This window comes from Mastigoproctus giganteus, chromosome 8 (genome assembly GCF_048544385.1).
Source record: "Mastigoproctus giganteus isolate SK-2022 chromosome 8, ASM4854438v1, whole genome shotgun sequence".
Taxonomy (NCBI): Eukaryota; Metazoa; Arthropoda; class Arachnida; order Uropygi; family Thelyphonidae; genus Mastigoproctus; species Mastigoproctus giganteus.
The window spans coordinates 10,255,020-10,279,987 of NC_143582.1; the positions used below are offsets into that span (position 1 = coordinate 10,255,020).

Here is a 24,968-nt window from a genome sequence, read left to right on the forward strand (position 1 = left end):
TCCATTTATAACGTTAGTTATTTGTTATTTGTCATTTGGTTTTTAGGAGCATTAGGCAACTAAGGTCATATTGCTCCTGGGGTATGCGGTGGTCATTCCCTGACCTTTCCGCATCCTCCCTATTTGGTGGTCATGGGCTCGAACCCTGGTCTAATCAAGAAGCGTGTGCTACACACTGCTGCTCCTGCCCACCTGGCTACTGAGGCATCTATAACATTAGTCCAAAAAGAGCAAAGTCCATTGATTACCACCCTGTCTTCTCCCACTTAATCATCCCTTCATCCATAGTAGCAATTTTCTCTTAATGTTCTGATTTGTACAACAGTTTTTTTATATGTAACAGTATCAGAAGCCTTCCTGAAATCCAAGTATATGATATCAAAATTATTTTTTGCACCCAGTTCCTTTTTGACCACATCGTAGTAACCAATCAAATTGGTCAAATAAGATTTCCCCATTACAAATCCATGCTTTGTGTGAAGTATAATTGTGGCCTTGCCTAGATGATCCTGCATTACTTCTTTTACCATTATAATCAAATTCAAAATTATGAGTGCCCTGTATTGCTTGCTCAGTGTTTCATCAAATCCTACATTTTTTTATGAATGCAGTGATTCTTGGCTGTTTTAATTAACAGTTTCCTTAATTTTCTTCATTGTAATCCTATCCTTGTTACTGTGAATTTAACTGATTTTCATTCTATCAGAAATCAAGTTGTTTTTCTTTTATTTTTATACTCTTGAATATATTAATTTCATGGAAAAACATGTAAAAAGACAAAATAATGTTTAGAGTAAATTATTGAACAAAATTGAAACTGAATTGGACATATTCATTTCACAGACCTCATTATTATAAAGTGAGGAATCATAGGGCGCTCAAAGTTTGTATTAACAAGATTTTCCTGAATTCTCATGTACAACAATGAGAATGCATGTCATTTGCAAATAGTCTTTAAGACCATTGATACCTAATGTACTCTTACCCAAGTAGGAGCACAACCATAACAGGTGACAGTTTTATTTCTCTCAAACTTTCCTCTTTTATTGCAACAGACTTTTTTTTTTTTTTTTTTTGTACTAGTTCTATGTAATGATAGTTTCATAATAAATACTATTATTTTACAGTGTTTTTTCAGGTACTGTATCGGCTAAAAACAGGAACAGTCTTTGAAACACCACAGGGAAGGAGTTTTGATGAAAAAGAGGAAGATCCTTTTGCCATTGATCAAGTCGCCTTTTGTCCAGATAATCGCATATTATGTGTTGCTGGAATGAGTTCCTATATAATAGTTTATTCATTTAGGAAAGGAGAAATGACAAGCAGCATTAATGTTAGTATATCAGTAGACTGCATTACTTTTATTTTATGTATTTTGGTATGTGAGGTGTGGTCCAAAAGTAATTTCTATAAGGCTGCTGTGCAAAAGAGCAAATAAGAACAGTAGCTGGTTGCCTTCCTTCCCCATTTTTATAATACAGAAAATAATATACGGTGGAAGTCTTGTCATTTTTCAACCATTAGTTACTGTTTTACAGTGAGTTAGAAAAGTTTTGTGTTTGCTGAATCACTGTTTATTTTACTAAAGAACAATGTTCCATCATATTTCTTTTCATGAAAGGTAAATATGCTACTAACATCACTGTGAATTTCTTATACCATCTGGTGAATGCGCTTGCTGCATCTAGCAATGCTGCTAGAAAACGGATTTGCAGTCCCTGTGTAGTATATGGTTTTATTAAAAATGAGTCAACCTTGGAAGATCTTGAACTTAAGAAGCATTTGAAAGTGCAGCCTGTGTGGAAAAACTAATAGTATACAATAGGCAACTGTCTAGGGTTATCATTCATTATGACTTGCTTGTTGTTGTTGTTGTTATTTGGATTTTAAGCCAACTGGGCTAGCCAGATGGGTAAGCCTGGCAACCCAAAGGTTGCAGGTTCGAATCCCGCCTCAGGCTTGGATCAGAGTAAAATGCAAAAACTTTGGGAGGTGCATTATGGCCACAGAAGCCAATGCGTCAACAACTAACAAAAAAAAAAAAAAAAAAAAACAAATTTGGTTTTTAGGAGCATTAGCAACTAAGGCCATATTCCTTTCCACATCCTCTGTATTTTGGTGGTCATGGGCTCAAACCCCGGTCTAATCAAGAAGCATGTGCTATGCACTGCTGCTCCTGCCCATCTGGCTACGGAGGCACTGACTCGCTTGCATGACAAGAGCAAGTTCATAATGGCTGCCATAAGTATCAAACTGATAAAAAACAGCAGATTGATAGCTGATCTGTCCTTGCCACAAGGCAAATCTAGAGCTTTTTATTTAAAGCATCATTGTGTGTGAGATCTTAATTGCTCTTTTACAATCAGGAGACTGTTGGATGTATATTAATTTGCTAATTCCCAAAAAATTGAGTCAGTCAATAGATAAAGTTCTATATGCTTTTTTTTTTTTTTGAGTTGCCCAATATCAAAATCAGCTTTATGAACAGCAGGTTTACAGTGGTCAAAACAGCCCCAAATAACAGTTTTGTTCACAGTGATCAAGCATTGGATCAACTGATAGCATTTAATATCTAAAGAAAGATGGTTATATTTATTGGTGATAGAATAGTGATGAAACTTTGGTACACTACCTTGTAAGAAATAGTTGCTTTATCAAAAATAAACTTATTTTGGATTCCACAGAAAGTCTGTGGTGAGGAATCATGTTGGAATATCCTAAAATTATAGGTAAAAACTGTAATTTAAAGCCAATTCATGCCATTCTGTTCAGTATGTGTTTACTCAGTAATGTACATCTTTATGCATATTATTCTCATGCATGCACATATCCATTCGTACAGTGTTAATATTTGTAAAAGAATAAGAGTTTACCTCAATATGATATGTAGAACACTTCTGTATGATACTCTCCAGAAATTAAAATGAAAACAATTAAAAAATTGTTTTTTTAATTGTTTTCATTATAGTAAGAAATGATTAACAATAATTAAAAATCAATTTAACACAATTAAAAATCAATTTAACACAAAAATTAAGTCAAAAATTAATTTAATGAAAAAAATTGCAAAACAATTTTTCCTTTCTGAAGCTGACAATGCTTTTCGACCATATGTCATGATCACACAGGAATGAAAATTACCGAATAGGGGTGAGCTTTGTAAAGGACCACGAGTCGGAGATTAGATATGGCCTGCGAACATTAACAGAATTTTCATGTAATTTAATTTTGATGGTTTCTGCAATTAAGTCTCATATAATTAAGTTGGACACTTAAGTATTTTGGCCTCATTAAATAAAGTATGTTATTCATTAACGGCAGCTAATTCTGACGCTTTTGAACGAGAAGCATGAACTGAGGCCGCGCATTAGCTAACACTAAAATTCAGAAGAAACCGCATAGAACCCTGATAAGACAAGTCACAATCACTGCAAGAAATGTATACTAGGTCATTTATTTGTGTTTCGAACGAGGAAAGGACTGAGCGATTGTTCAGTATAGTGTATAATTTCCATATTGGCCTGGCTACAATTTTAAATTCAATATCTTTAAAGAAAGAATCTGTTAAGTTGTTTGTGCCACTGTTCAACATATGGGACAGAAATAAAGTATTTTTTGATATTACTATTGTTGGTTGGTGTATTTTTTTGTATTCTATCCTTAGCTTACCTACAAACACCGGTATGCTTCTGCATTATAACAGCTATCATCTGTTCACCTACAAAAGATCAATTATCTTTAATCAATTTCTCAATGCTTATAAATATTCAATGACAGAATCTGCTTTGGGCTCAGAAATACAAATATTAACCAGCAGATTCTTAAACAGGGGTTACCCACTGTCTACAATAGACAGAATTAGGGTACAAGCTAAGGATAGAAAACAAAAAATACACCAACCAACAATAATATCAAAAAATACTTTAGTTCTGTCCCACATGTTGAACAGTGGCACAAACAACTTAACAGATTCTTTAAAGATACTGAATTTAAAATTGCAGTTAGCCAATATGGAAATTACACACTATACTGAACAATCGCTCAGTCTTTTTCTCGTTCGCAACACAAATAAATGACCTAGTATACAACATTTCTTGTGGTGATTGCAACTCGTCTTATCAGGGTTCTATGCAGTTTCTTCTGAATTTTTGTATTAACCAACACATGGCCTCGGTTCGTGCTTCTCGTTCAGCAGCGTCAGAATTAGCCGCCGTTAATGAATAACATACTTTTTTATTTAATGAGGCCAAAATAAGTGTCCAACATAATTATACGAGACTATTAATTGCAGGAACCATGAAAATTAAATTGCATAAGAATTCTGTTAATGTTTGCTGCCCATATCTAATCTCAGACTTGTGGTCCTTTACACACATGTGCGAAGACAAATAATCCCTTTTTAAGTTCCATGCCCACCCCTATTGTGATTCTTCATGCATTAAGAATCTGCAGATACAGGAACCACTAGGTGGCAGTGATCACAGTGTGCTGAAGTGGGATTTACTCAAGGAGGTAACTACCATCAGGGGTAAAGGGAAGGGTTATTGCTTTCGTAAAGGTGACTACGATGATCTGAGACAGTATTTAAATTCTATACAGTGGGACCAACTGTATAGAATGGACCAATGTTACCAACAGCAAATTCAAAATGGGAAGCATTCAAAGAACTTATCTTGGAAGCTACTAGGCTTTACATACCAACTAAGAAATATTGTTCAAGGTTTATTGTTTACAACAAAAGCTTTTTGTTGTAAAAAAAAAAAAAAAAAAAAAAAAAGCTTTGGGAATTATTTCATAGTTGGCGTATGTAATAGAAAATTCTTTGCGGCAGCCAACTATGAGTTAACTTGACATGTTGTAACTTGCAGAATTCTCTGTATATCAATCTGTGCTGTGCATAAATCTGTTGCAGTGACACAGACTTTATATCATTTATATCATGTACGTTGTATTTAGTACTTTGTTACATGTTTTTTTTTTACAAAAAAAAAAAAAAAAAAAAAACCCTAAAACATGGATAAGAAGAGACCACTGACTGAAGAAGAGCTTGAGCTCTATGCTAGTAGGAGTGACTCGGAATTGAAGAGCTTTTTGATGAGTTGTTCGGTTCTGATTTGTAGCTCGATCAAATCAAATACTGTCATATTATTCAGTGCTAAGAAAAACCATCAGATGTTCAAAAAAAACTGCATTATTTATTATAGAAATATATATGCATAATGCATACATCCTTTTCCTTCAAGTTACAGGTTTCTCTGAATTTCAGACACTTTTTTGTGGAACCCATAACTTGATGGGAAAGTTACATTGAATCTTTGATTGGAGAAAAAATTCTAAATGTTCCAAGAAAATAAGGTCTGAATATAAAATTCATTATTTAGAATTTCGGTTGGCTATACTACCAACTGAAAAAAAAAAAAATACACCCGTCTAAGCCATGTCGAGCATGTACGAGAAATAAACACCGCGGAACATGCTATTATTGTCCAGCTGACCTTTGAATTTTCCCAAACTGTCAGCCTCTACCACCCATGTAGGTAGCTTGTTCCAGTAATTTATAACTCTCTGGTTAAAATAAAACTTCCTGCAATCCAGTCTAAACACCTTTCGGCTCTGGAAAGATTGTGTAAGACTAAAGGGGTAAACTTTTTTTCAGCCTGGACTGTACTTGTTAACAGGAGAGACTGCTTCTACAGGGATGGGATACACTTAAACAGAAAGGGTGCAAGAATATTTGCTGATGCTATCGAGGCAGTGTTAGGAGGGTCGGAAAACTGCTAGCTTGGGAGGATACAAAGACTGAAAGATTAACAGTAGCCACTGGCAGAGGTGAAAGTGATTCTTGCACTGCTTCTATTGGAATGAGCAGAAGCCTGAAAAACAAGATGCAGGATATTTCAGAGACTGCTGGGAGTCATTGCAGTACAAGTAAACACATGGGTTGTGTTAGGGTAGCTAAGAATAGAAACAAGTGCATGTATACTTCGTGTACACCAATGCTAGGAGTTTAGTAAATAAATTTGATGAATTTGAGGTATTGCTCAAAATGTCAAAGGCAGATATTGTTGGGATATCAGAGACGTGGTGTCACACAGATATAAGGAATGCAGAACTGGAATTTGGGGAGTACAACGTCTACAGAAAGGATAGGAAGGGAGGAGGGATTATGCTATTAGTTAAGAAACACATAAAATCCAAGGAAGTGAAGCCAGTCGACATTGCTGGACAGTGCAGTGTCGAGTCAGTTTGGTGTGACATGAGCATTGGGAGATCAAAATTGACAGTAGGAGTGTGCTATAGGCCTAATGACTCTGATGAGTATAATAAGGAACTGTACAGTGAAATAGAGTGGGCCAGTACATCAGAGAGTCTTATAATGGGGGATTTTAATTTCCCAGATATTGACTGGAATTTGTGGGCTGGTCACTCACACACTAGCAAGGCTTTTGTGGATTTATTGGATGATTGTTTTCTACATCAGCATGTTCGGGAGGCAACTAGAGGGAGTAATACTCTTGATTTGATTATCAGTAGTGATTCTTCATGCATTAAGAATCTGCAGATAAAGGAACCACTAGGTGGCAGTGATCACAGTGTGCTGAAGTGGGATTTACTCAAAGAGGTAACTACCATTAGGGGTAAAGGGAAGGGTTTGTTGCTTTCGTAAAGGCGACTACGATGGTCTGAGACAGTATTTAAATTCTATACAGTGGGACCAACTGATGACATTACAAACAGCAAATTCAAAATGGGAAGCATTCAAAGAACTTATCTTGGAAGCTACTAGGCTTTACATACTAAATGGATGTCAGATGAACTAATGAGACATATGGCAGAGAAGAAAAATGCATGGGATACATACAAATTAACACGTGACACAGAAGCCTATGATAGATACAAGTTGATCAATAACCAAGTTACAAAGGAGGTTAGGCAGGCAAAGGCAGATTACGAGAAATCTTTGGCAAGGGATGCAAAGAATTCTTTACTTATGTAAACTCTAGAAGGAAGGGGATGAATCAGATTGGTCCACTTGATATCGATGATTCAACTGTTGATGATCTTGCTCAGGTAGCTAACAAACTAAATGAATATTTTGCATTGACATTCACACATGAGGAGTTATTCAGCAAGGGGAATGCCAGAGGTGTATTCAACTCTGGCAATAAGCTAGAGAATCTTGTAATAACTGAGAGTAAAGTGGAGGAGAAATTGTTGAAGATAAACACAAGAAAAGCACCTGGGGTGGATGGGATCTATCCAGTTATATTAAAGGAGGCAGCAAAGGAAGTAAGCAAACCCCTAGCCATAATTATGAGAGCTTCCTTGGACTCAGGGGAGGTACCCACAGACTGGAGATTTGCAAATGTGACCCCAATTCACAAACTAGGATCAAAGGCTGACACAAGTAATTATAGACTTGTGAGTTTAACTTCTGTTCCAGGAAAATTAATGGAGGCACTGGTTAGAGAAGCACTGCGGGATCATCTTGACAAGAATTCAGTTATAGCTCAAACACAGCATGGTTTTGTTAAGGGAAGGTCTTGCCTGACCAATTTGATTGGATACTATGATGTAGTCACAAAAGAATTGGATGCAGGGAATAACTTTGATATTATATACTTGGATCTTAGAAAGGCTTTTGATACTGTTGCACGTGGAAGACTGCTGCACAAATTGGAGCAGTGTGGCATTGGAGGCAAATTGCTGCTATGGATAAAGGGGTGGTTGAGGGGGAGAAGACAGCGAGTGGTAATCAATGGACACTGCTCATCGTGGGCTAATGTTATTAGTGTAGTCCCTCAGGGTTCAGCGTTGGGTCCATTATTGTTTTCTGTATTTATAAATGATATTGATGATGGTATATCAAGCTTAATATCCAAGTATGCAGACGATACAAAGGTTGACAGGGTTGTCAAGGACACTACTGACACTATGCTGCTGCAACAGGATCTGGAAAGGTTGAGCAGATGGGCTGAGAGGTGGCAAATGAAGTTTAACATTGACACATGTAAAGTACTACATATGGGAAACAGCAACCCCAGAGCAAGGTATCAACTCTGTGGTACTACACTGATAGTGGTAGAGAATGAAAGGGATCTGGGGTGGTTGTGCAGGCAGATATGAAGTTCTCTGAGCAATGCAGACGGGCTGCAAGAGTAGCTCATGGTGTATTGTCAATGATATACAGGAATTTTTCTAGCAGGGATAAGGAGGTGATTATTCCCTTGTATAAGGCAATGGTCAGGCCACACCTTGAGTACTGTATACAGGTCTGGAGGCCTCATTTCAAGAAGGATATAGAGCTGCTGGGATAAGTACAGAGAAGGGCAACAAGATTAGTGAATGGAACAAAGGGGTGCTCTTACGAAGAAAGGCTTAAGTTTTGCAAATTACAGTGTCTGGAGACTAGGCACCAGCGAGGTGATCTGATAGAGGTGTATAAAGCCTTGAATGGTTTGAGCATGCTCAATGCTGATGGGATTCTTCCTCTTGCTCAGAATAATCACCTGAGAGGGCATAAATTCAAATTGAGGAAAGACAGATGTAGGATAGACATGCAGAAATTTGCCTTTAGCCAGCGGGTGGTTGGTTGGTGGAACAGACTTCCATTTCTTGTCGTGGAAGTAGATAGCCTAAATAAGTTTAAGGCTCAGCTGGACAGGTATTTCGAACGAACAGAGGGGTGAAGTGGAAGTGGTTTTTTTTTTTTTTTTTTTGTAGCTGATGCTGCATAAGCTTGCTTTCTTGCGTCAAATGCCTCTACTAATGCTAATCTCTTCTGGTAACTTGAATATGTGGTCCCTAGTTCTAGAATTATTTATATCCGTGAAAATTTGAACCTCATTCATTTTACTATTGCCTCTCAGAGCCTTTAAACATCTTTCAAGCCACCTCTTAAATGCCTGGTTTCCAAATTGTGCAACACACATATTAGAAGTCCTTCATAAGGACATCCTTTTGCCGATCTCACCAGGCGAGTTATTCATTTCTGGATCCTTTCAAGAAGCTTGATGTCTTTTTTTTTTTTTTTTTTTTTTTTTTAGGTGGAATCTCCACACTTGAACACAGTATTCAAAGTGTGGTCTAACAATAGCCTTATATAATGTGATTATGACGTTCTTAACTCTATTAGCAAATTTTTGATAAATCATTGATTTATTGATGATATATGAAATTCTCTGATCATTATAGACATGTTTCACTATACTGGTTGCACTATACTGCTCAGAGAACTCATATAAGAAGTTCTCTGTGCAGTACAGGCAGCTTAAGGGGGTTTCTGTCAATAATCTACAGATATGAAGGGATGCTCTTACCAAGAGAGGCTTAAGTTCTGCAAATTGCAGTGGCTGGAGACTAGGCACCTGCGCGGTGATCTGATTGAGGTATATAAGGCCTTGAATGGGTTGAGCATGCTGAATTCTGATGGGATCCTTCCGCTTGTTCAGATTACGAACCTAAGGGGGCATAAATTCAAATTAAGAAAAGACAGATGTAGAATAGATGTGTGGAAATTTGCCTTTAGCCAGCGGGTGGTTAATTGCTGGAACAAACTTCCATCTGTCGTTGTGGAAGTTGATAGGTTGTATAAGTTTAAGGAGGAACTGGACAGGCATTTGGAGGGAATGGTGGTGTGATTTTTTTTTTTTTTTTTTTTTTTTTTGGCTGATGCTGCATAAGCTCATACACTTGCTTTCTTGCATTACATGCCACTACTACTACTACATTTTGCCAAAAGGGATAAGGATATGGTTATTCCATTGTATAAGGCAATGGTTAGGCCACATGTTGTTGTTATTTGGTTTTTAGGAGCATTAGCAACTAAGGCCATATTGCTCCGGGGATATGCGGTGGTCATTCCTGACCTTTCCGCATCCTCCATATTTGGTGGTCACGGGCTCGAACTCTGGTCTAATCAAGAAGCCTGTGCTATGCACTGCTGCTCCTGCCCACCTGGCTACGTTAGGCCACATCTTGAATACTGTATACAGGTCTGGAAGCCTCATTTTAGGAAGGATGTGGATCTGCTGTAACAGGTGCAGAAAAGGGGAACAAGATTGCTGAGCAGAACAACTGGGTGGTGTTACCAAGGAAAGCTTCAGTTCTGCAAATTGCAATTCCTGGAGATTAGGCACCTGTGAGGTGAGTGATCTGATTGAGTTGTTTAAGGTTTTGACTGTATTGATCAAGCTCAATGCTGATGGGATTCTTTCTCTTGCCGATACTACACACATCAGGAGGCATATTCTCATTTTGAGGAAGGACGGTTGCCGAACAGATGTGTGGAAGTTTGCCTTCAGCCAGTGGGTGGTTAGAACAAACTTCTACCTGTTGTGAAAGTGAGTAGTTTAAATAAATTCAAGGAAGAACTAGACAAACTGTTGGAGGCAATGGATAGGTGATGTGGGAAGTTTTTTTTTTTTTTTTTTTTTTTGCTGATGCTATATAAGCTTGCTTTCAAGCATCATTTGTGACTACTGATGATAATAATAATAAATATCCAAAAATCTTCCTTTAGTAAAATTGTGATTAACTGTTTCATAAACTTCCATCTTCCTAGTAGTAGGGAAGATGGAAAAATTTAAAAACTGATTGGACAAATAGTATTAGTAGTGGCAAATTTAGCATTAGCCAAAAAAAAAAAACTTCCCACATCACCTGTTCATTCCTTCTTTGCCAAAATTTGTCTAGATGATACTGCAGTAATTTTAACAAAACTTTTAACAAACAGTAGTGTTTTTTAAAAAAGTGGAAAACTCAAATGCAATAACATCGAGTTTGCTAGAAATCCAGAAATGCGCTTTAGAAAAATATCCCAACGCCGTTCAAAATTGGTTCTTATAACAGAACATATGATAACAGTGAAAGTGTAATGCATTTTAATGATTTGAATTGGTAACTAATATAATTGACACTATAAAAATGACCTTTTAAAGAGTTATATAGTGAAAATTTCTACTTACAAGGTCGTGGAATGAATTACCAAAAAAACAAATGTGTTATTGGGTTCACATTACGATATTTTCACAATACGATGGTATTTCTGGAACGGATTAATATAGTAAAGCAGAGGGTACACTGTATCATATAGCTACAAGTATGGTTTGAAATGCCGTTTTGCAGTATTTATGAATGTAACATTCAATTTTTGCAATTAATCTTCATATTTTCGATTTTGTTGATACTTGATACTTGGAAAAAAAAACAAAAAAACTTGTAAACCCGGGAACTCGTAAAGCAAAAACTTGTAAAGCGGGAACTGCCTGTATATGATATCAGAATTTTATTTTTTGCATCCATTACCTTTGTGACCACATCGTAGTATCCAATCAAATTTGTCAGAAGAGACTTCCCCTTAACAAACCCATGCTGTGTCTGAACTATAACGGCAGACTTGTCTAAATGATCCTTCTTTAACCAGTGACTCCATTATTTCCCTGGAACAGAAGTTGAACTAACAGGTCTGTAATTACTTGTGTCACCTTTTGATCCTCCTTTATGAATTTGGGATACGTTTGCACATCTCTAGTCCTTGTGGACCTGCCCGGAGTCCAAGGATGCTCTCATAATCATGGCTAAGGGTTTACTTACTTCCTTTGCGGGCTCTTTTAATATAACTGAATAAATCCCATCCACTCCTGATGCCTTTCTTATGTTTAACTTCAACAATTACTCCTCCACTTTGCTCTCAGTTATTTCAAAATCATGTACCTGTTAGAGTTAGATAAGCCTCTGCACTGCGGTTCCCTATAGAATTCTTCGTGTGTGAATGTATTGGTAGAACATTACAAGGAAGCAAGCTTATACAGCATCAACCATTGAAAATATCCACTTCATTTGCCTATCTCTTCGACATCATTTGTTGAACCCTTTAAATTTATCCAAACCACCTAGTCCCAAAAAACTAGGTAGAAGCATATTTTGGTATTACTCTCTAGCTGAAAGCAAATTTCTGGACATGCATCTTGTCTCCATTCTTTTCTGATATAAATTTGTATTCCCTTGTGTGCATGCATTGTCTGAGAATGAGTAAGGGTGCCATCAATATTTAGTTTACTCGACTCGTTTGAAGGCTTAAATGCTTCAATCAGATCTCCTTGCAAATGCCTAGTTTCTAAATGCTACAATTTATAGAACTCTAGTCCTTGTTTAGAATACCTTTTTGTGTCCTTGGCATTAGTTGCTGTAAGTTTTTGTTTTTTGATTGTTGCTTCATTTTGCTAATGTTAATATGTACAAATGGGGCTTATTCTGGCTAGAGCTAAGAATCTAACAAGAATTAGGATGGCACTGAGAAAAATAGTGAATAGTAGGCTGATAGCCAGAAGGATTGATTTATAATAGCATATAATTTATAGCAGATTTGGATGATGGTAACATTTTTAATGAAGAAACTGATTATGAAATCTTGATACTCTGGATATACTCATATGCTTTCACACACACACACACACACACACACACACACACACACACACACACACACACACACACACACACACACACACACACTGAAGCTTAATTAAATGAGAGCTCTCACTCACAGTACTCCATTTTTATTTACTTTAGCATTAAGAGACAAGGCTATCTGCTTATGTATTCAGTTCATGTTTCATATATAGTCTGGTGCTTTTTCTCTTAGTCATTCCTTCAGTTTTTTATGATTTTAATTTTATGGATTTTTGAGTTTCTTTTGTAAGCTGATAGTTTTAATATCTAAGGTTCTTTTTGTGAATCTCTTTATGATACTTTAAAATTTGAAATATTGCTGTACTATGGAATAAGAAAGAATAAAAAAAAATCATGCAGGTAAAATTATATTTATTGGTCCTTAAGGCTGTCGCAGGCATTCTCTCAGGTATATCAAGATGAGCTTGCTACCTGGGAGTCTAAAACGTTCATGGTACTGATATTTGGGTGACACTCAAGTCAAGTGGACCTAATTTCATCAAAGTCCAGTCGGTCTCTGACAGCTGAGTCCTCTACTTGCATCTTCACGATGGTGGGACTATTAGTAACCCTGGGTATAACCTCTATGTGCAACTCCTGTGTTTGTTTGGGTGCCAAATATGGCACCTAACATACTGGAGGTGACCACCCAGGTGCAAACCAACATAAGCAGGGGTTTAGGTGTGGCACCCACGCCACATGGAGAAATGCTGCCCCTCTCTGTTACCAAGTGATATTGGGTAGTAGATAATTCTCTTCAACTAGTGCAGTACCACCACTTTGTTTATTAGGGGCTTGAAGTGGTGGAACCCATGTTTAGTCTCCAGAACAAAGCTCTGGCAACCCCCATCTCTTCCATCATGCAATATGATTAATGTCTTTTGAGGTTATGATGCACTTCGTGGCAAGATCCAATCTTCTTTACATTTCAAGGGTACATCTCTAAAACGGAGTTCGCATGCCAGCCATTAGGTAGTTCACCAGACTGAAACTATTGGTAACTCTAGGAGGCTTCTGGATCAGCTAGTGTATAATCTCGCTGCCTCTACTCTGCCAGATAGTGACTGGAGGAAGTCTGAGTAGTGTGTATGCAGGGGGCATTGTCGAGGCCACATTATGTCAAGGAGTTTGGTTTATTCTTGCTATAGGCATGCCATTAAAAGTTTCATTACATTCACACAGAATGTCCACCTTTTCTTATTACTGAATTCATCATGAATTATAAAACTAATAGAACAAATTTATCTGCTAAAAGATTTAAACCCCTTGAACACTTCCTCATTCATTTACACATATACATGGTCTCAGTTCGAATCTCAATGAAGTCCATTTCCGCTTACAGTCTGCCAAAACCCCATGTACTGTTTTCTGACCAAATCCCAATTATCGGTTGATTCAACCAATCAAATCTCACCTCAGTTGTCCAGATTATTCGCTGTACGATTACTTTTGCTTCAAAGGTGGTACCTGTGCCTTTATCTGTTCTGATATTCCCTGTCAAAGACTCAGTAATTTGGAATCTCATCTTTTTGACCTTATCTAGCTTAAAATCTCTCTACAACATTCTGTCAAATTCATCTGTTACCTCTATTGTTCTCCCTGCTCCACTAATCATTTGGAACTCTTTGATTTCCTCTCTTTGACACTCTACTTTCTCTGGTCTAAATTTTGTTGGTGATTTTAATGTTCACAACTCCAGTTGGCTTCTGTTTTCTAGTGACACTGATTCAGCTGGTTAAGATGTTGAGGCTTTTCAGTTACTAATGACCTTGCACAGATGGTTCATTTACCTACTAGAATACCAGACATTGCAAACCATGCAGCTGACATGCTTGATCTTTTTCTTGCAGACAACCCTTATAAGTATATGAGGATGAGTAGTCATCTTGGCACCTCAGATAACAACTTGGTAATAGTCTATTCTCCAATGGAGCCTTTCTCTCATGGCCATTCTCAACCTCATGTTGTTTGGGCATTACAAGAATGCTAAATGGGATGATATGCAAGATTTCTTTTCACTGGTCAGATTACGGTTTCAAATCTTCTGACGTCAACATATGCTCAGGTCGTGTCAGCGAAATTAATCTTGTAGGGATGAAATCCTTTATGCTACACTCCACCTTTAAATCCCACCCTTTATCTAAACCTTGGTTTTCCAAGAAATATACTAAGGCTTCAAGATAATGTTGCATATCACAGTTGGCTTGTATGCAAATCTCCAAGTTCATTTTCTGCCTACACCAAAGCTCACAGCAATTGTAAAGCAGTTATTTATCAGTTCAAACTAGATTTTGAACAAGCTAAGAGTAAAAAACTTGCTTCTTGTCCAAATGATAGTTCAGCATTCTTGTCTCTTACCAAAGCTATTGGCTGCCCATCTCTGTTCCCACCTTTGTCAAAACCAGTTTACTAGTTTTGGCTGAAGTGGTTTACTACGACTTCAGCCAAAGATCAAGCTGATCTGCTAGCATCCTACTTTTCTTCCAATTCGTGTATTGATTATCTTGTTAAACCACCTGCCACCATTCCTGGTACACTCCATTCAATGCCTCCTGCATCCTTCCATCAAAAGGATGACAGAGGGATTTTGAACAATCTTGATGCTAAGAAAGCTCCAGGTCCTGATGTTATTTTTTTACTTGTTCTCAAAACTTGTGCTCCTGAATTGTTTTTCTGTGTTGCCTCTTCACTTTCTTATTCTAAAGGTGTTTTCCCTTCTTGGAAATTTGCTCATAACTAGCTAGTTCCTAAAAAAAAAAAAAAAAAAAAAAAAAAAAAGGTGACAAATCCCTTCCATCCAGTTATCATCCCATTGCACTTACTTCTACTGTTTCTAAAGTAATGGAGTAATCAATTAACTGCTAACTCTTAAACTAGAAAAAAAAAGGTTTCTAAATCTAGAAACCTTCCATCTGAATAATTATTGCCAGTATGGATTCCATCAGGGTCAATCCGTTGGTGATATTCTGGCTTATGTTACCCATCTGTGGACACATTCAATGGAAAAGTTTGGTGAAACACAAGCAGTTGCTCTTGGAATTTCAAAGGCTTGTGATCATGTTTGGCATAACAGTCTTCTAAATAAACTTGCATTTTATGGTTTACCAACTGTTTTTTGTAATTGGGTATCCAGTTTTCTCTCTGACTGCTCATTGCAGTTGATGGTAAATAGTTCTGTGTCTTCTAACTTCTGCACCAAAGCTGGTGTTCCCCAAGGTTCAGTTCTTTCTCCCACTCTTGTGTATTAATGACCTCCTTCTATTAACCAGAAATCCTATCCATAGTTTTGCTGATTGTAGCACATTGCATTCCACCTTCCAGTTCGAGAAACCTTGCCCTGCACAAGCAGCTTCAACTTCTTGAATATCCACTTCCAATTCCTATGGATTGAGTGGCAGAAGACAGAGAGTGGTAATCAATGGACACTGCTCAACGTGGACTAATGTTATTAGTGGAGTTCCTCAGGGTTCAGTGTTGGGTCCATTGCTGTTTTCTGTATTTATAAATGATATTGATGATGGTGTATCAGGCTTAATGTCCAAGTTTGCAGACGATACCAAGGTTGGCAGGGTTGTTAAGGACACTACTGATACTATGCTGCTGCAACAGGATCTGGAAAGGTTGAGCAGATGGGCTGAGAGGTGGCAAATGAAGTTTAACATTGACAAATGTAAAGTACTACATATGGGGAAACAGTAACCCCAGATCAACGTATCAACTCTGTGGTACTACGCTGACAGTGGTAGAGAATGAAAAGGACCTGGGGGTAATTGTGCAGGCAGATATGAAGTTCTCTGAGCAGTGCAGACGAGCTGCAAGAGTAGCTCATGGTGTCTTGTCAATGATATACAGGAATTTTTCTAGCAGGGACAGGGATGTGATTATTCCCTTGTATAAGGCATTGGTCAGGCCACACCTTGAGTACTGTATACAGGTCTGGAGGCCTCATTTCAAGAAGGATGTAGAGCTGCTGGAACGAGTACAGAGAAGGGCAACAAGATTAGTGAATGGAACAAAGGGTTGCTCTTACGAAGAAAGGCTTAAGTTTTGCAAATTACAGAGCCTGGAGACTAGGCATCGGCGAGGTGATCTGATAGAGGTGTATAAGGCTTTGAATGGCTTGAGCATGCTCAATGCCGATGGGATTCTTCCTCTTGCTCAGAATAATCACCTGAGAGGGCATAAATTCAAATTGAGGAAGGACGGATGTCGGATAGATGTGCGGAAATTTGCCTTTAGCCAGCGGGCAGTTGGTTTGTGGAATAGACTCCCATCACTTGTTGTTGAAGTTGATAGCCTAAACAAATTTAAGGCTCAGCTGGACAGGTATTTCGAACGAATGGAGGGGTGAAATGGGAGTAGTGGTTGTGTTTTTTTTTTTTTTTTTTTTTTGGCTGATGCTGAATAAGCTTGCTTTCTTGCATCATATGCTAATGTAGAGCAGTACCCCAAAAACCTCTCAGGCTTTTAGATTCCATTAAAATAAGTGCAGTTATGTTAATTAATGACTCATCTATAACAGTCTCTCTGCTCCATCTCATAGATGTTCTGTTTCTGATGCATGCCTTTTCTATAATACTTCCATTGGTACTGTTCTTTTAATTGGGCTTCTATAATTTTTGCTCTCTTCTCCAATGTAGTCCAAACATGTGCCACAACCAGTCAACATCCTTTTACTGTCCAACTTCAAAATCATGGAACAAAATTTTCTTCTTCATTTATTCATTCAACTTACATTCTCTGGAACAACCTCACTTCATACATTTTTCTTGAAAATTATACAGAAGTTCAAGTCTAATGTCAACATTTATCTTCTCAACCTTCAGCCCATGCACAGTACTAAGTACTGTAGGTTCTACTTCCTGTCCTGTTTGAGGTGTTTGTAAAAAAATAAATGAAAAAAAAAAAAAAGAAAAAATTTAATGTACTTTATTTACTTCTGATCACTTTAGACTAATAGATATATTATAAATGGCAAGTCAGTTAAAAAGTGCAGTGCTGCAGGCACTTTCATTTAGTAAAATCAGATTTGAACATAGCAATGTGTGCATATTTTTATTTAATTTTTTCCTCCAAAATAGGTTGTAGATATTCCATTGAAACACGAATGTGATGAATCAGGAATATATTCTATGCAGAAAAGTGAAGACCAGCCAATTTTCGATTTCCAGTCAGTCTCTGTAACAGATTTTTCAGATGATGGGCATAAGGTAATTTTATTTTATTGTTTTTATAAAATTGCAGTTTCAACAATGTTTTATAATTTTTATTCATACTGAAATCTTTTTGCACTTCTTAGTGTCCTGTGAAAGTAAGAAAAGATGAAATAAAAATGCCACCTGGATTTCAACCTGACTTGGTATGCCTGACTCCATTTTCTAATGTCGAAAATAACCGTGTCCTAGCATTAACAGTAAAATCTGCTTATGGTCTGTAAGTAGAAGAAATATAAAATTTGTATATTTTTATTAAATTTTACTGTATAAATTAAACATTAAAGGGTCATTAGATGGTTTTATTTAATTAGCAACACATTACAGTTGTTTCTTTTATTGCTTTTTTATTTATTTATTTTTTTTTGTAAACACAATTGTCAGTGTTTTAATAACTGGCACAGTTATGTTATAATAACTGTGCCAGTTATTATAACATAAGTTGGCTCATGGCTATTCTTAAAATTTAAATTCTTATAATATATATTCATTTATTACTTTTTTTTTTTGTAACTGAATTTGTTTTTCTGACAGTCTTTGTCTTAGCTTTAAAAGTCTGTAATAGGGCAGCAGTAGAAGCCATCCAGACACTTCCTGCTTTAAAACATACTGTTTGATACCCACAGCACATTACTCTGGGCACTAGGGTTTCTTCCCAAGAATTCTCGGTGAAAAATCAAAACTTTAAAATTCCAGATTCCCGGAAAAAGCAAAAGCATTTTCCGAGAAACTGAGATTTTTTTTGATTTTTGTTTTTATAATATACAGACTACTACGTAGTTTATTTTAAAATGCTTAATTTTTATTTAAATATAGTTGCAAATAGCCATTTCATTTTCTTTATCTAATTTTGCAATCTATATTCTTGTCCAATCAGAAAAATACTGTGCTTTCACCACAAGAACGGCGATAGTTCCAGGGTAAAATAATTGTGTATTCTCTAAGTTCATAATTCTAGTCCCTTCTATGTGGGTTGGTGCATGCACAGCATAAAGTCACAGTTAAGTGTTAACTGTGACTAAATTGCTTTATGTGAATTAAGGATGGAAGGACAGATATCCAAAAATTGCTGAAGGAAAATTAAACTGATTAAAACCCATGCTACTCTCAGTTGAAGCATTAAGTAATCATAACACAAATCTACTAACAAATTTTTAGATTCCTCTTTCGTAATTTAGAAAAACAATTCTATTTTAAGTAATAAGCTTTTAAAGGTAAACAGCAGCATTTTAAACGTAGAGATAAAGTCTTAGTATTCTTTATTAGATATTTAAGCAATCTAAATAAATTAAATGACGTTAATAATGATTTTTTTTGCTATGGCAAATAAAAATGAAATTACGCAATCAGCAAAATCAATAATGGAACGGATTTTCAAAGAAAAGTGCACTTTAATAGCAGAGTCTGAAACGGAAATAATACGAATAAAGATATGGAAAATTTAGAACCCAGGGAATTAGAAGCAGATCTGAACACAGAGTTAGTGAGAGATATATCCATTTCAACGGCAAAACCAGAGCCAATCCAATCAAATAAGGTGTTTTCATCGTTAAGAAGCGAGATGAATTTATATGAAGCGACATGTATACTGACACCAAATCTAAAAATTTTATTAGATGCACTGCTAACAATGAGACTGACTTCAACCCAAAATGAAAGAAATTTTTCTACTTCAGGCTTATTTGTAACTAAGCAAAGATCCAGGCTTTCCAACCAAGCAATTAATGCACTGTTTTTTAAAATTTCATTTTAACAATAATTATAAATGTTCAGTGCTAATATTAGTTTTCCTTATTATTTGTTTTGTTTCAGTATTAGCATTTACTTAGGTTTCTTTTATGCTAATCTCAAACTTAGCGTTTTCAAATAAATATATAGAATAATGTTGTCTATCTATACGCTGTACCAATATAATAAAATTTTCTGTTTTCATTCATCAAACTGAGTCATTTTTAATAGCTAATTCTCATTAAATTTTAGTTTTTTATTTATTCACCACAATGTACAGTTCATTATTATAGTGTTTATGACTAGAATAAGGACAGAAATTCTTATCAAAGAGATAGCAAATATTTAATCAATAAAATAATTTTTGGGAATTCTCGGGAACTGCAATTTCCCATTCCCAGTTCCCAAAGATCAAAAAATGTCAGGAATTTGGAAACCCTAGTGGGCACTGGTCCAGTATGCTTGCAGCTAGTAGACTAGTGTAGTACATTATCAGCTTATTGAGATATATGCTTTCCAAGAGGACTGTTATGTGTTTGTTCCTAACTGTATTTGCACCAATAAAATTATTTTATTATTTTTTTTTATTGTAATTCCAATATGTAATTTAATTAAATGCTATACAAATTAATGAATATGGGCCAAGAAAGCGATTTTTTATTATTTTTTATTTTTATTTATTTATTTTTTTGTTTCCATGGGTAAAAAAAAAATGGTCTTGTTTATACTCTGGGTGAGAGCAATTTACAGTTAAGTATTTTTACAGTGAATATATTAACAGTATTTAGCAGCAATGTAGATTCAAGCTATGGTCTACTGATGTGTGCATTACTGTACTCTTGTTTGATCACTTGCCTACTAAGTTGGATGGGGTGCCTCCGTAGCCAGGTGGGAAGGAGCAGCAGTGCATAGCACACGCTTCTTGATTAGACCGGGGTTCGAGCCTGTCACCACCAAATACGGAGAATGCGGAAAGGTCAGGGAATGACCACCGCATTTCCTGGAGCAATATGGCCTTAGTTGCTAATGCTCCTAAAAACCAAATAACAAACAAACAACAAACTAAGTTGGATGATCTGGAATGACTCCATCAATGTGAGTCTAAAAAAAAAAAAATGCTGTTAAATTTGGAGGGGGCTTGGGGAACTCAGATGAAACCCCATGTTAAAAAATCAGTTTGATAAAATTTAACACTGTTTTACCTGGAGATAACCATTAGTTGAAAGTCTTCTCTAGTGAGCCCCTTTAGCAAATTGACAGCATACCCCTGACTCTGAGTGAGATAGATGTAAAAGATTAGGAAAAAAATAAATAAAAAATCTAGAAGGATTTTGCACTCAATTTGTTTAACAACTATTGTTCAGTTCTCACTCCACTTTAAATAAACTAAAAATAAAGATAGTAAGAAATTTAGGCTCGGATTCACGTAAGAAAGACAACACAGAACAACAATCAGTGGACCCATAAAAGTAGCATAAAAGAGCAGACCTTGGTCTTACATCAAAAGATTGATGGTGCAGAAAGTTTTACAAGTGGAGGATTGGACATCAGAAAAAATGCGGCATGGAATTCATGTATTGAGTATTAGTAAGGAAAGATTATCTGCTGATCAGCCCAATTGCTCAAAAAAATTTACAGAAAATTTAAGTTTATTTTTAAACTAAGAAATCGTATTTAGCATTAGCAAGGGCACATGATGCAAGAAAGCAAGCTTGTATAGCATCGGCCAAAAAAACCCTTATTTCACCCATCCCTCGGTCCACATATTTGTCAAGTTCTGCCTTGAATCTATTTAAGCTATCAACTGTTACAACAACAGATGGAAGTTTGTTCCAGCAATCAACCACCCGCTGGCTAAAGGCAAACTTCCACACATCTATCCTACAACTGTCTTTCGTTGATTTGAATTTATGCCCTCTCAGGCGATTATTCTGAGCAAGAGGAAGAATCCCATCAGCATTGAGCATGCTCAAACCATTCAAGGCTTTATGCACCTCAATCAGATCACCTCGCAGGTGCCTAGTCTCCAGACACGGAAATTTGCAAAACTTAAGCCTTTCTTCATAAGAGCAACCCTTTGTTCTGTTCACTAATCTTGTTGCCCTTCTCTGTACTCGTTCCAGCAGCTCTACATTCTTCTTGAAATGAAGCCTCCAGACCTGTATACAGTACTCAAGGTGTGGCCTGACCATTACCTTATACAAGGGAATAATCATCTCCTTATCCCTGCTAGAAAAATTCGTGTATATCATTTACAAGACACTATGATCTCCACTATCAGTGTGATACCACAGAGTTGATACATTACTCTGGGGTTACTGCTTCCCATACATAGTACTTTACATTTGTCAATGTTAAACTTCATTTGCCACCTCTCAGCCCATCTGCTCAACTTTTATAGATCTTGTTGCAGCAGTGTACTGCTGCAAAAAGATCTATAAAAGTTGAGCAGATGGGCTCATTAGTATCATTAACAACCCTGCCAACCTTTGTATTGTCTGCAAACTTGGACATTAAGCCTGATATACCATCATCAATATCATTTATAAATACAGAAAACAACAATGGACCCAACACTGAACCCTGAGGGACTCCACTAATAACATTAGTCCACGAAGAGCAGTGTCCATTGATTACCACTCTGTCTTCTCCCACTCAACCATCCCTTTATCCATAGCAGCAATTTGCCTCCAATGCCACACTGCTCCAATTTGTGCAGCAGTCTTCCATGTGCAACAGTATCAAAGGCCTTTCTAAGATCCAAATATATGATATCAAAGTTATTATTTGCATCCAGTTCCTTTGTGACTACATCATAGTGTCCAATCAAATTAGTCAGACAAGACTTTCCCCTTAACAAACCCATGCGGTGTCTGAGCTATAACTGAAGTCTTGTCTAGATGATCCTGCAATGCTTCTTTAACCAGTGCCTCCATTAAGTTCCCTAGAACAGAAGTTAAACTAACAGGTCTGTAATTACCTGTGTCTCCCTTTGATCCTCCTTTCTGGGTTGGGGTCACATTTGCACTTCTCCAGTCCATGGGTACCACCCCTGAGTCCAGGGAAGCTCTCATAATTAGGGCTAAGGGTTTGCTTACTTCCTTTGCTGCCTCCTATAATATAACTGGATAGATTCCATCCACCCCAGGTTCCTTTCTTATGTTTATCTTTAACAATTTCTCCTCCACTTTACTCTCAATTATTACAAGATTATCTAGCTTACTGCCAGAGTTGAATACAGCTCTGGCATTCCCCTCCCTGAATAACTCATGTGTGAATGTAGATGCAGAATATTCATTTAGTTTGTTAGCTATCTGAGCAAGATCATCAACAGTTGCACCATCGATATCAAGTGGACCAATCTGATTCATCCCCTTCCTTCTAGAGTTTACATAAGTAAATAACTCTTTGCTGTTTTTCTTTGTATCCTTTGCTAAAGATTTCTCGTAATCTGCCCTCGCCTGCCTAACCTCCTTTGTAACTTGTTTACAGAGTAGCTTATATCTATCATAGGCTTCTGTGTCACATGTTAATTTATATGTATCCCATGCATTTTTCTTCTGTCACATGTCTAATTAGTTAATCTGACATCCATTTAGGCTTAAATCTTGAACAATATTTCTTTGTTGGTATGAAAAGCCTAGTAGCTTCCAAGATTAATTCTTCAAATGCTTCCCATTTTGAATTTGCTGTTGGTAACATCATCAGTTGGTACCACCGTACAGAATTTAAATACTGTCCCAGACTATCATAGTCACCTTTACGAAAACAAAAACCCTTCCCTTTATCCTCGATGGTAGTTACATCTTTAAGTAATTCCCACATCAGTACATTGTGATCACTGTCACCTAGTGGTTTCTTTATCTGCAGATTCTTAATGCATGAATAATCACTGCTGATAATCAGATCAAAAGTATTACTCCCTCTGGTTGCCTCTCGAACTTGTTGCTGTAGAAAACAGTCCTCCAATAAATCCACAAAGTCCTGCTAGTGTGCGAGTGACCAACCACAAGTTCCAGTCAGTATCTGGAAAGTTAAAATCCCCCATTATAAGACATTCTGATTTACTGGCCCACTCTTTCTCTGCACAATTGTTCATTACACTCATCAGATTCATTAGGCCTTTAACACACACCTACTCTCATTTTTCCTTTCCCAGTGCTTATGTCACACCAAACAGACTCAGCATTACAGTGTCCACCAAAATCAATTGGATGCACTCCTTAGATTTTGTGTTTCTTAACTAACAGCATAACCCTCCTCCCTTCCTATCCTTCTGTCCTTCCTGACATATTGTACTCCCCAAATTCCAATTCTGCACTGCTTATGTCTGTATAACACCGTCTCTGATATCCCAATAATATCTGCCTTTGATGTCTTGACTAGCACTTCAAGCTCATCAAATTTATTAAGTATACTCCTAGCATTGGTGTACATACACCGATTTCTATTCTTAGTTACCCTAACACAGCCCATGTATTTATTTGTTCCATTATGTCTCCCAGCAGTCCTGGACATCTCTGTTGCCTTACTTTCCAGGCTTCTGCTCATTCTAATAGAAGCAGTACAAGAATCACTTTTGCCTATGCCTGCAGCCTCTGTTAACCTTTTAGTCTGTGTATCCCCCCCAATCTAGCAATTTCCCGACCCACCTAACACTGCCGCAATAGCATCAGCAAATATTCTTGCACCCTTTCTGTTTAAGTGTACCCCATCCCTGTAGAAGCAGTCTCTCCTGTCAACAAGCACAGACCAGGCTTAAAAAAATTCTTCCCCTTGAGCCTTGCACAATCTCTCCATGGCTGAATTGATTGACAAGGCTCTCATCATATACTCCTTCCTATTGTTTCTGGGCAGAATTGCAGACACTTTCACATTCAACCCTAACTCGCAACTTTTTTTTTCAACATAATTATTTTTTAGTTGATTAATTTTAAAAGGAAGAAAACCAAATTCATTTCTTCTTAGTGAGTGGGAAGGGCAGTTAATTTATAATATAATATTGTATACTTTGTACCTTCACATCATTATAAATATGTAATAAAGTTTTTTATATAAGTTCCAGTATTTTACATCCAACTGATTGCTTTTAGTATTGCTTTCCATCCCCTCTAATAATTTTTCCAATTTTTTCTTAAATTTATTCAAACTGCCCACCTCCACACCAGATTGAAGTTTTGTTGAAACAATCAGTCACTCTCTGGTTGAATGTGAATTTTGACACATCTATCCTACACCTATCCTTTTTCAATTTAAATTTATGTCCTATTAGATGAGAAAGAGTTAGGAAGTCATTAGCATTTAATTTACTCAATCCATTTAAGGCCTTAAACACTTAAATTAGGTCTCCTTTGTTGGTGACTGGTTTCTAGATACTGCAATTTGAAGAACTGAAGTCTCTTGGTGAGAGTAGCCTTTTGTGTCCCTGACTATTCTTGTTGCTCTTCTCTACACCTGTTTTGATATATCAATATCCTTCCTAAAATGAGGGCTCTGGACCTGTATGCAGTATTCAAGATTCTGCTTAACCATTGCTTTATACTACATAATGATCATTTCCTTGCCCCTGCTGGC

The 24,968-nt window shown here is 36.8% G+C and overlaps 1 protein-coding gene across 1 annotated transcript in view; it reads left to right on the top strand.

The window, feature by feature from the left end:
- The window catches only part of LOC150081240 (syntaxin-binding protein 5-like), a 416,184-nt gene that overhangs the window by 244,406 nt on the left and 146,810 nt on the right, over window positions 1–24,968 (top strand). Inside the window, exons 16-18 of the mRNA XM_090379469.1 lie at window positions 1,128–1,333; window positions 17,535–17,663; window positions 17,753–17,886. Coding sequence (XP_090235595.1) covers window positions 1,128–1,333; window positions 17,535–17,663; window positions 17,753–17,886 — 469 coding nt within the window. The remainder of the gene's footprint in view (window positions 1–1,127; window positions 1,334–17,534; window positions 17,664–17,752; window positions 17,887–24,968) is intronic.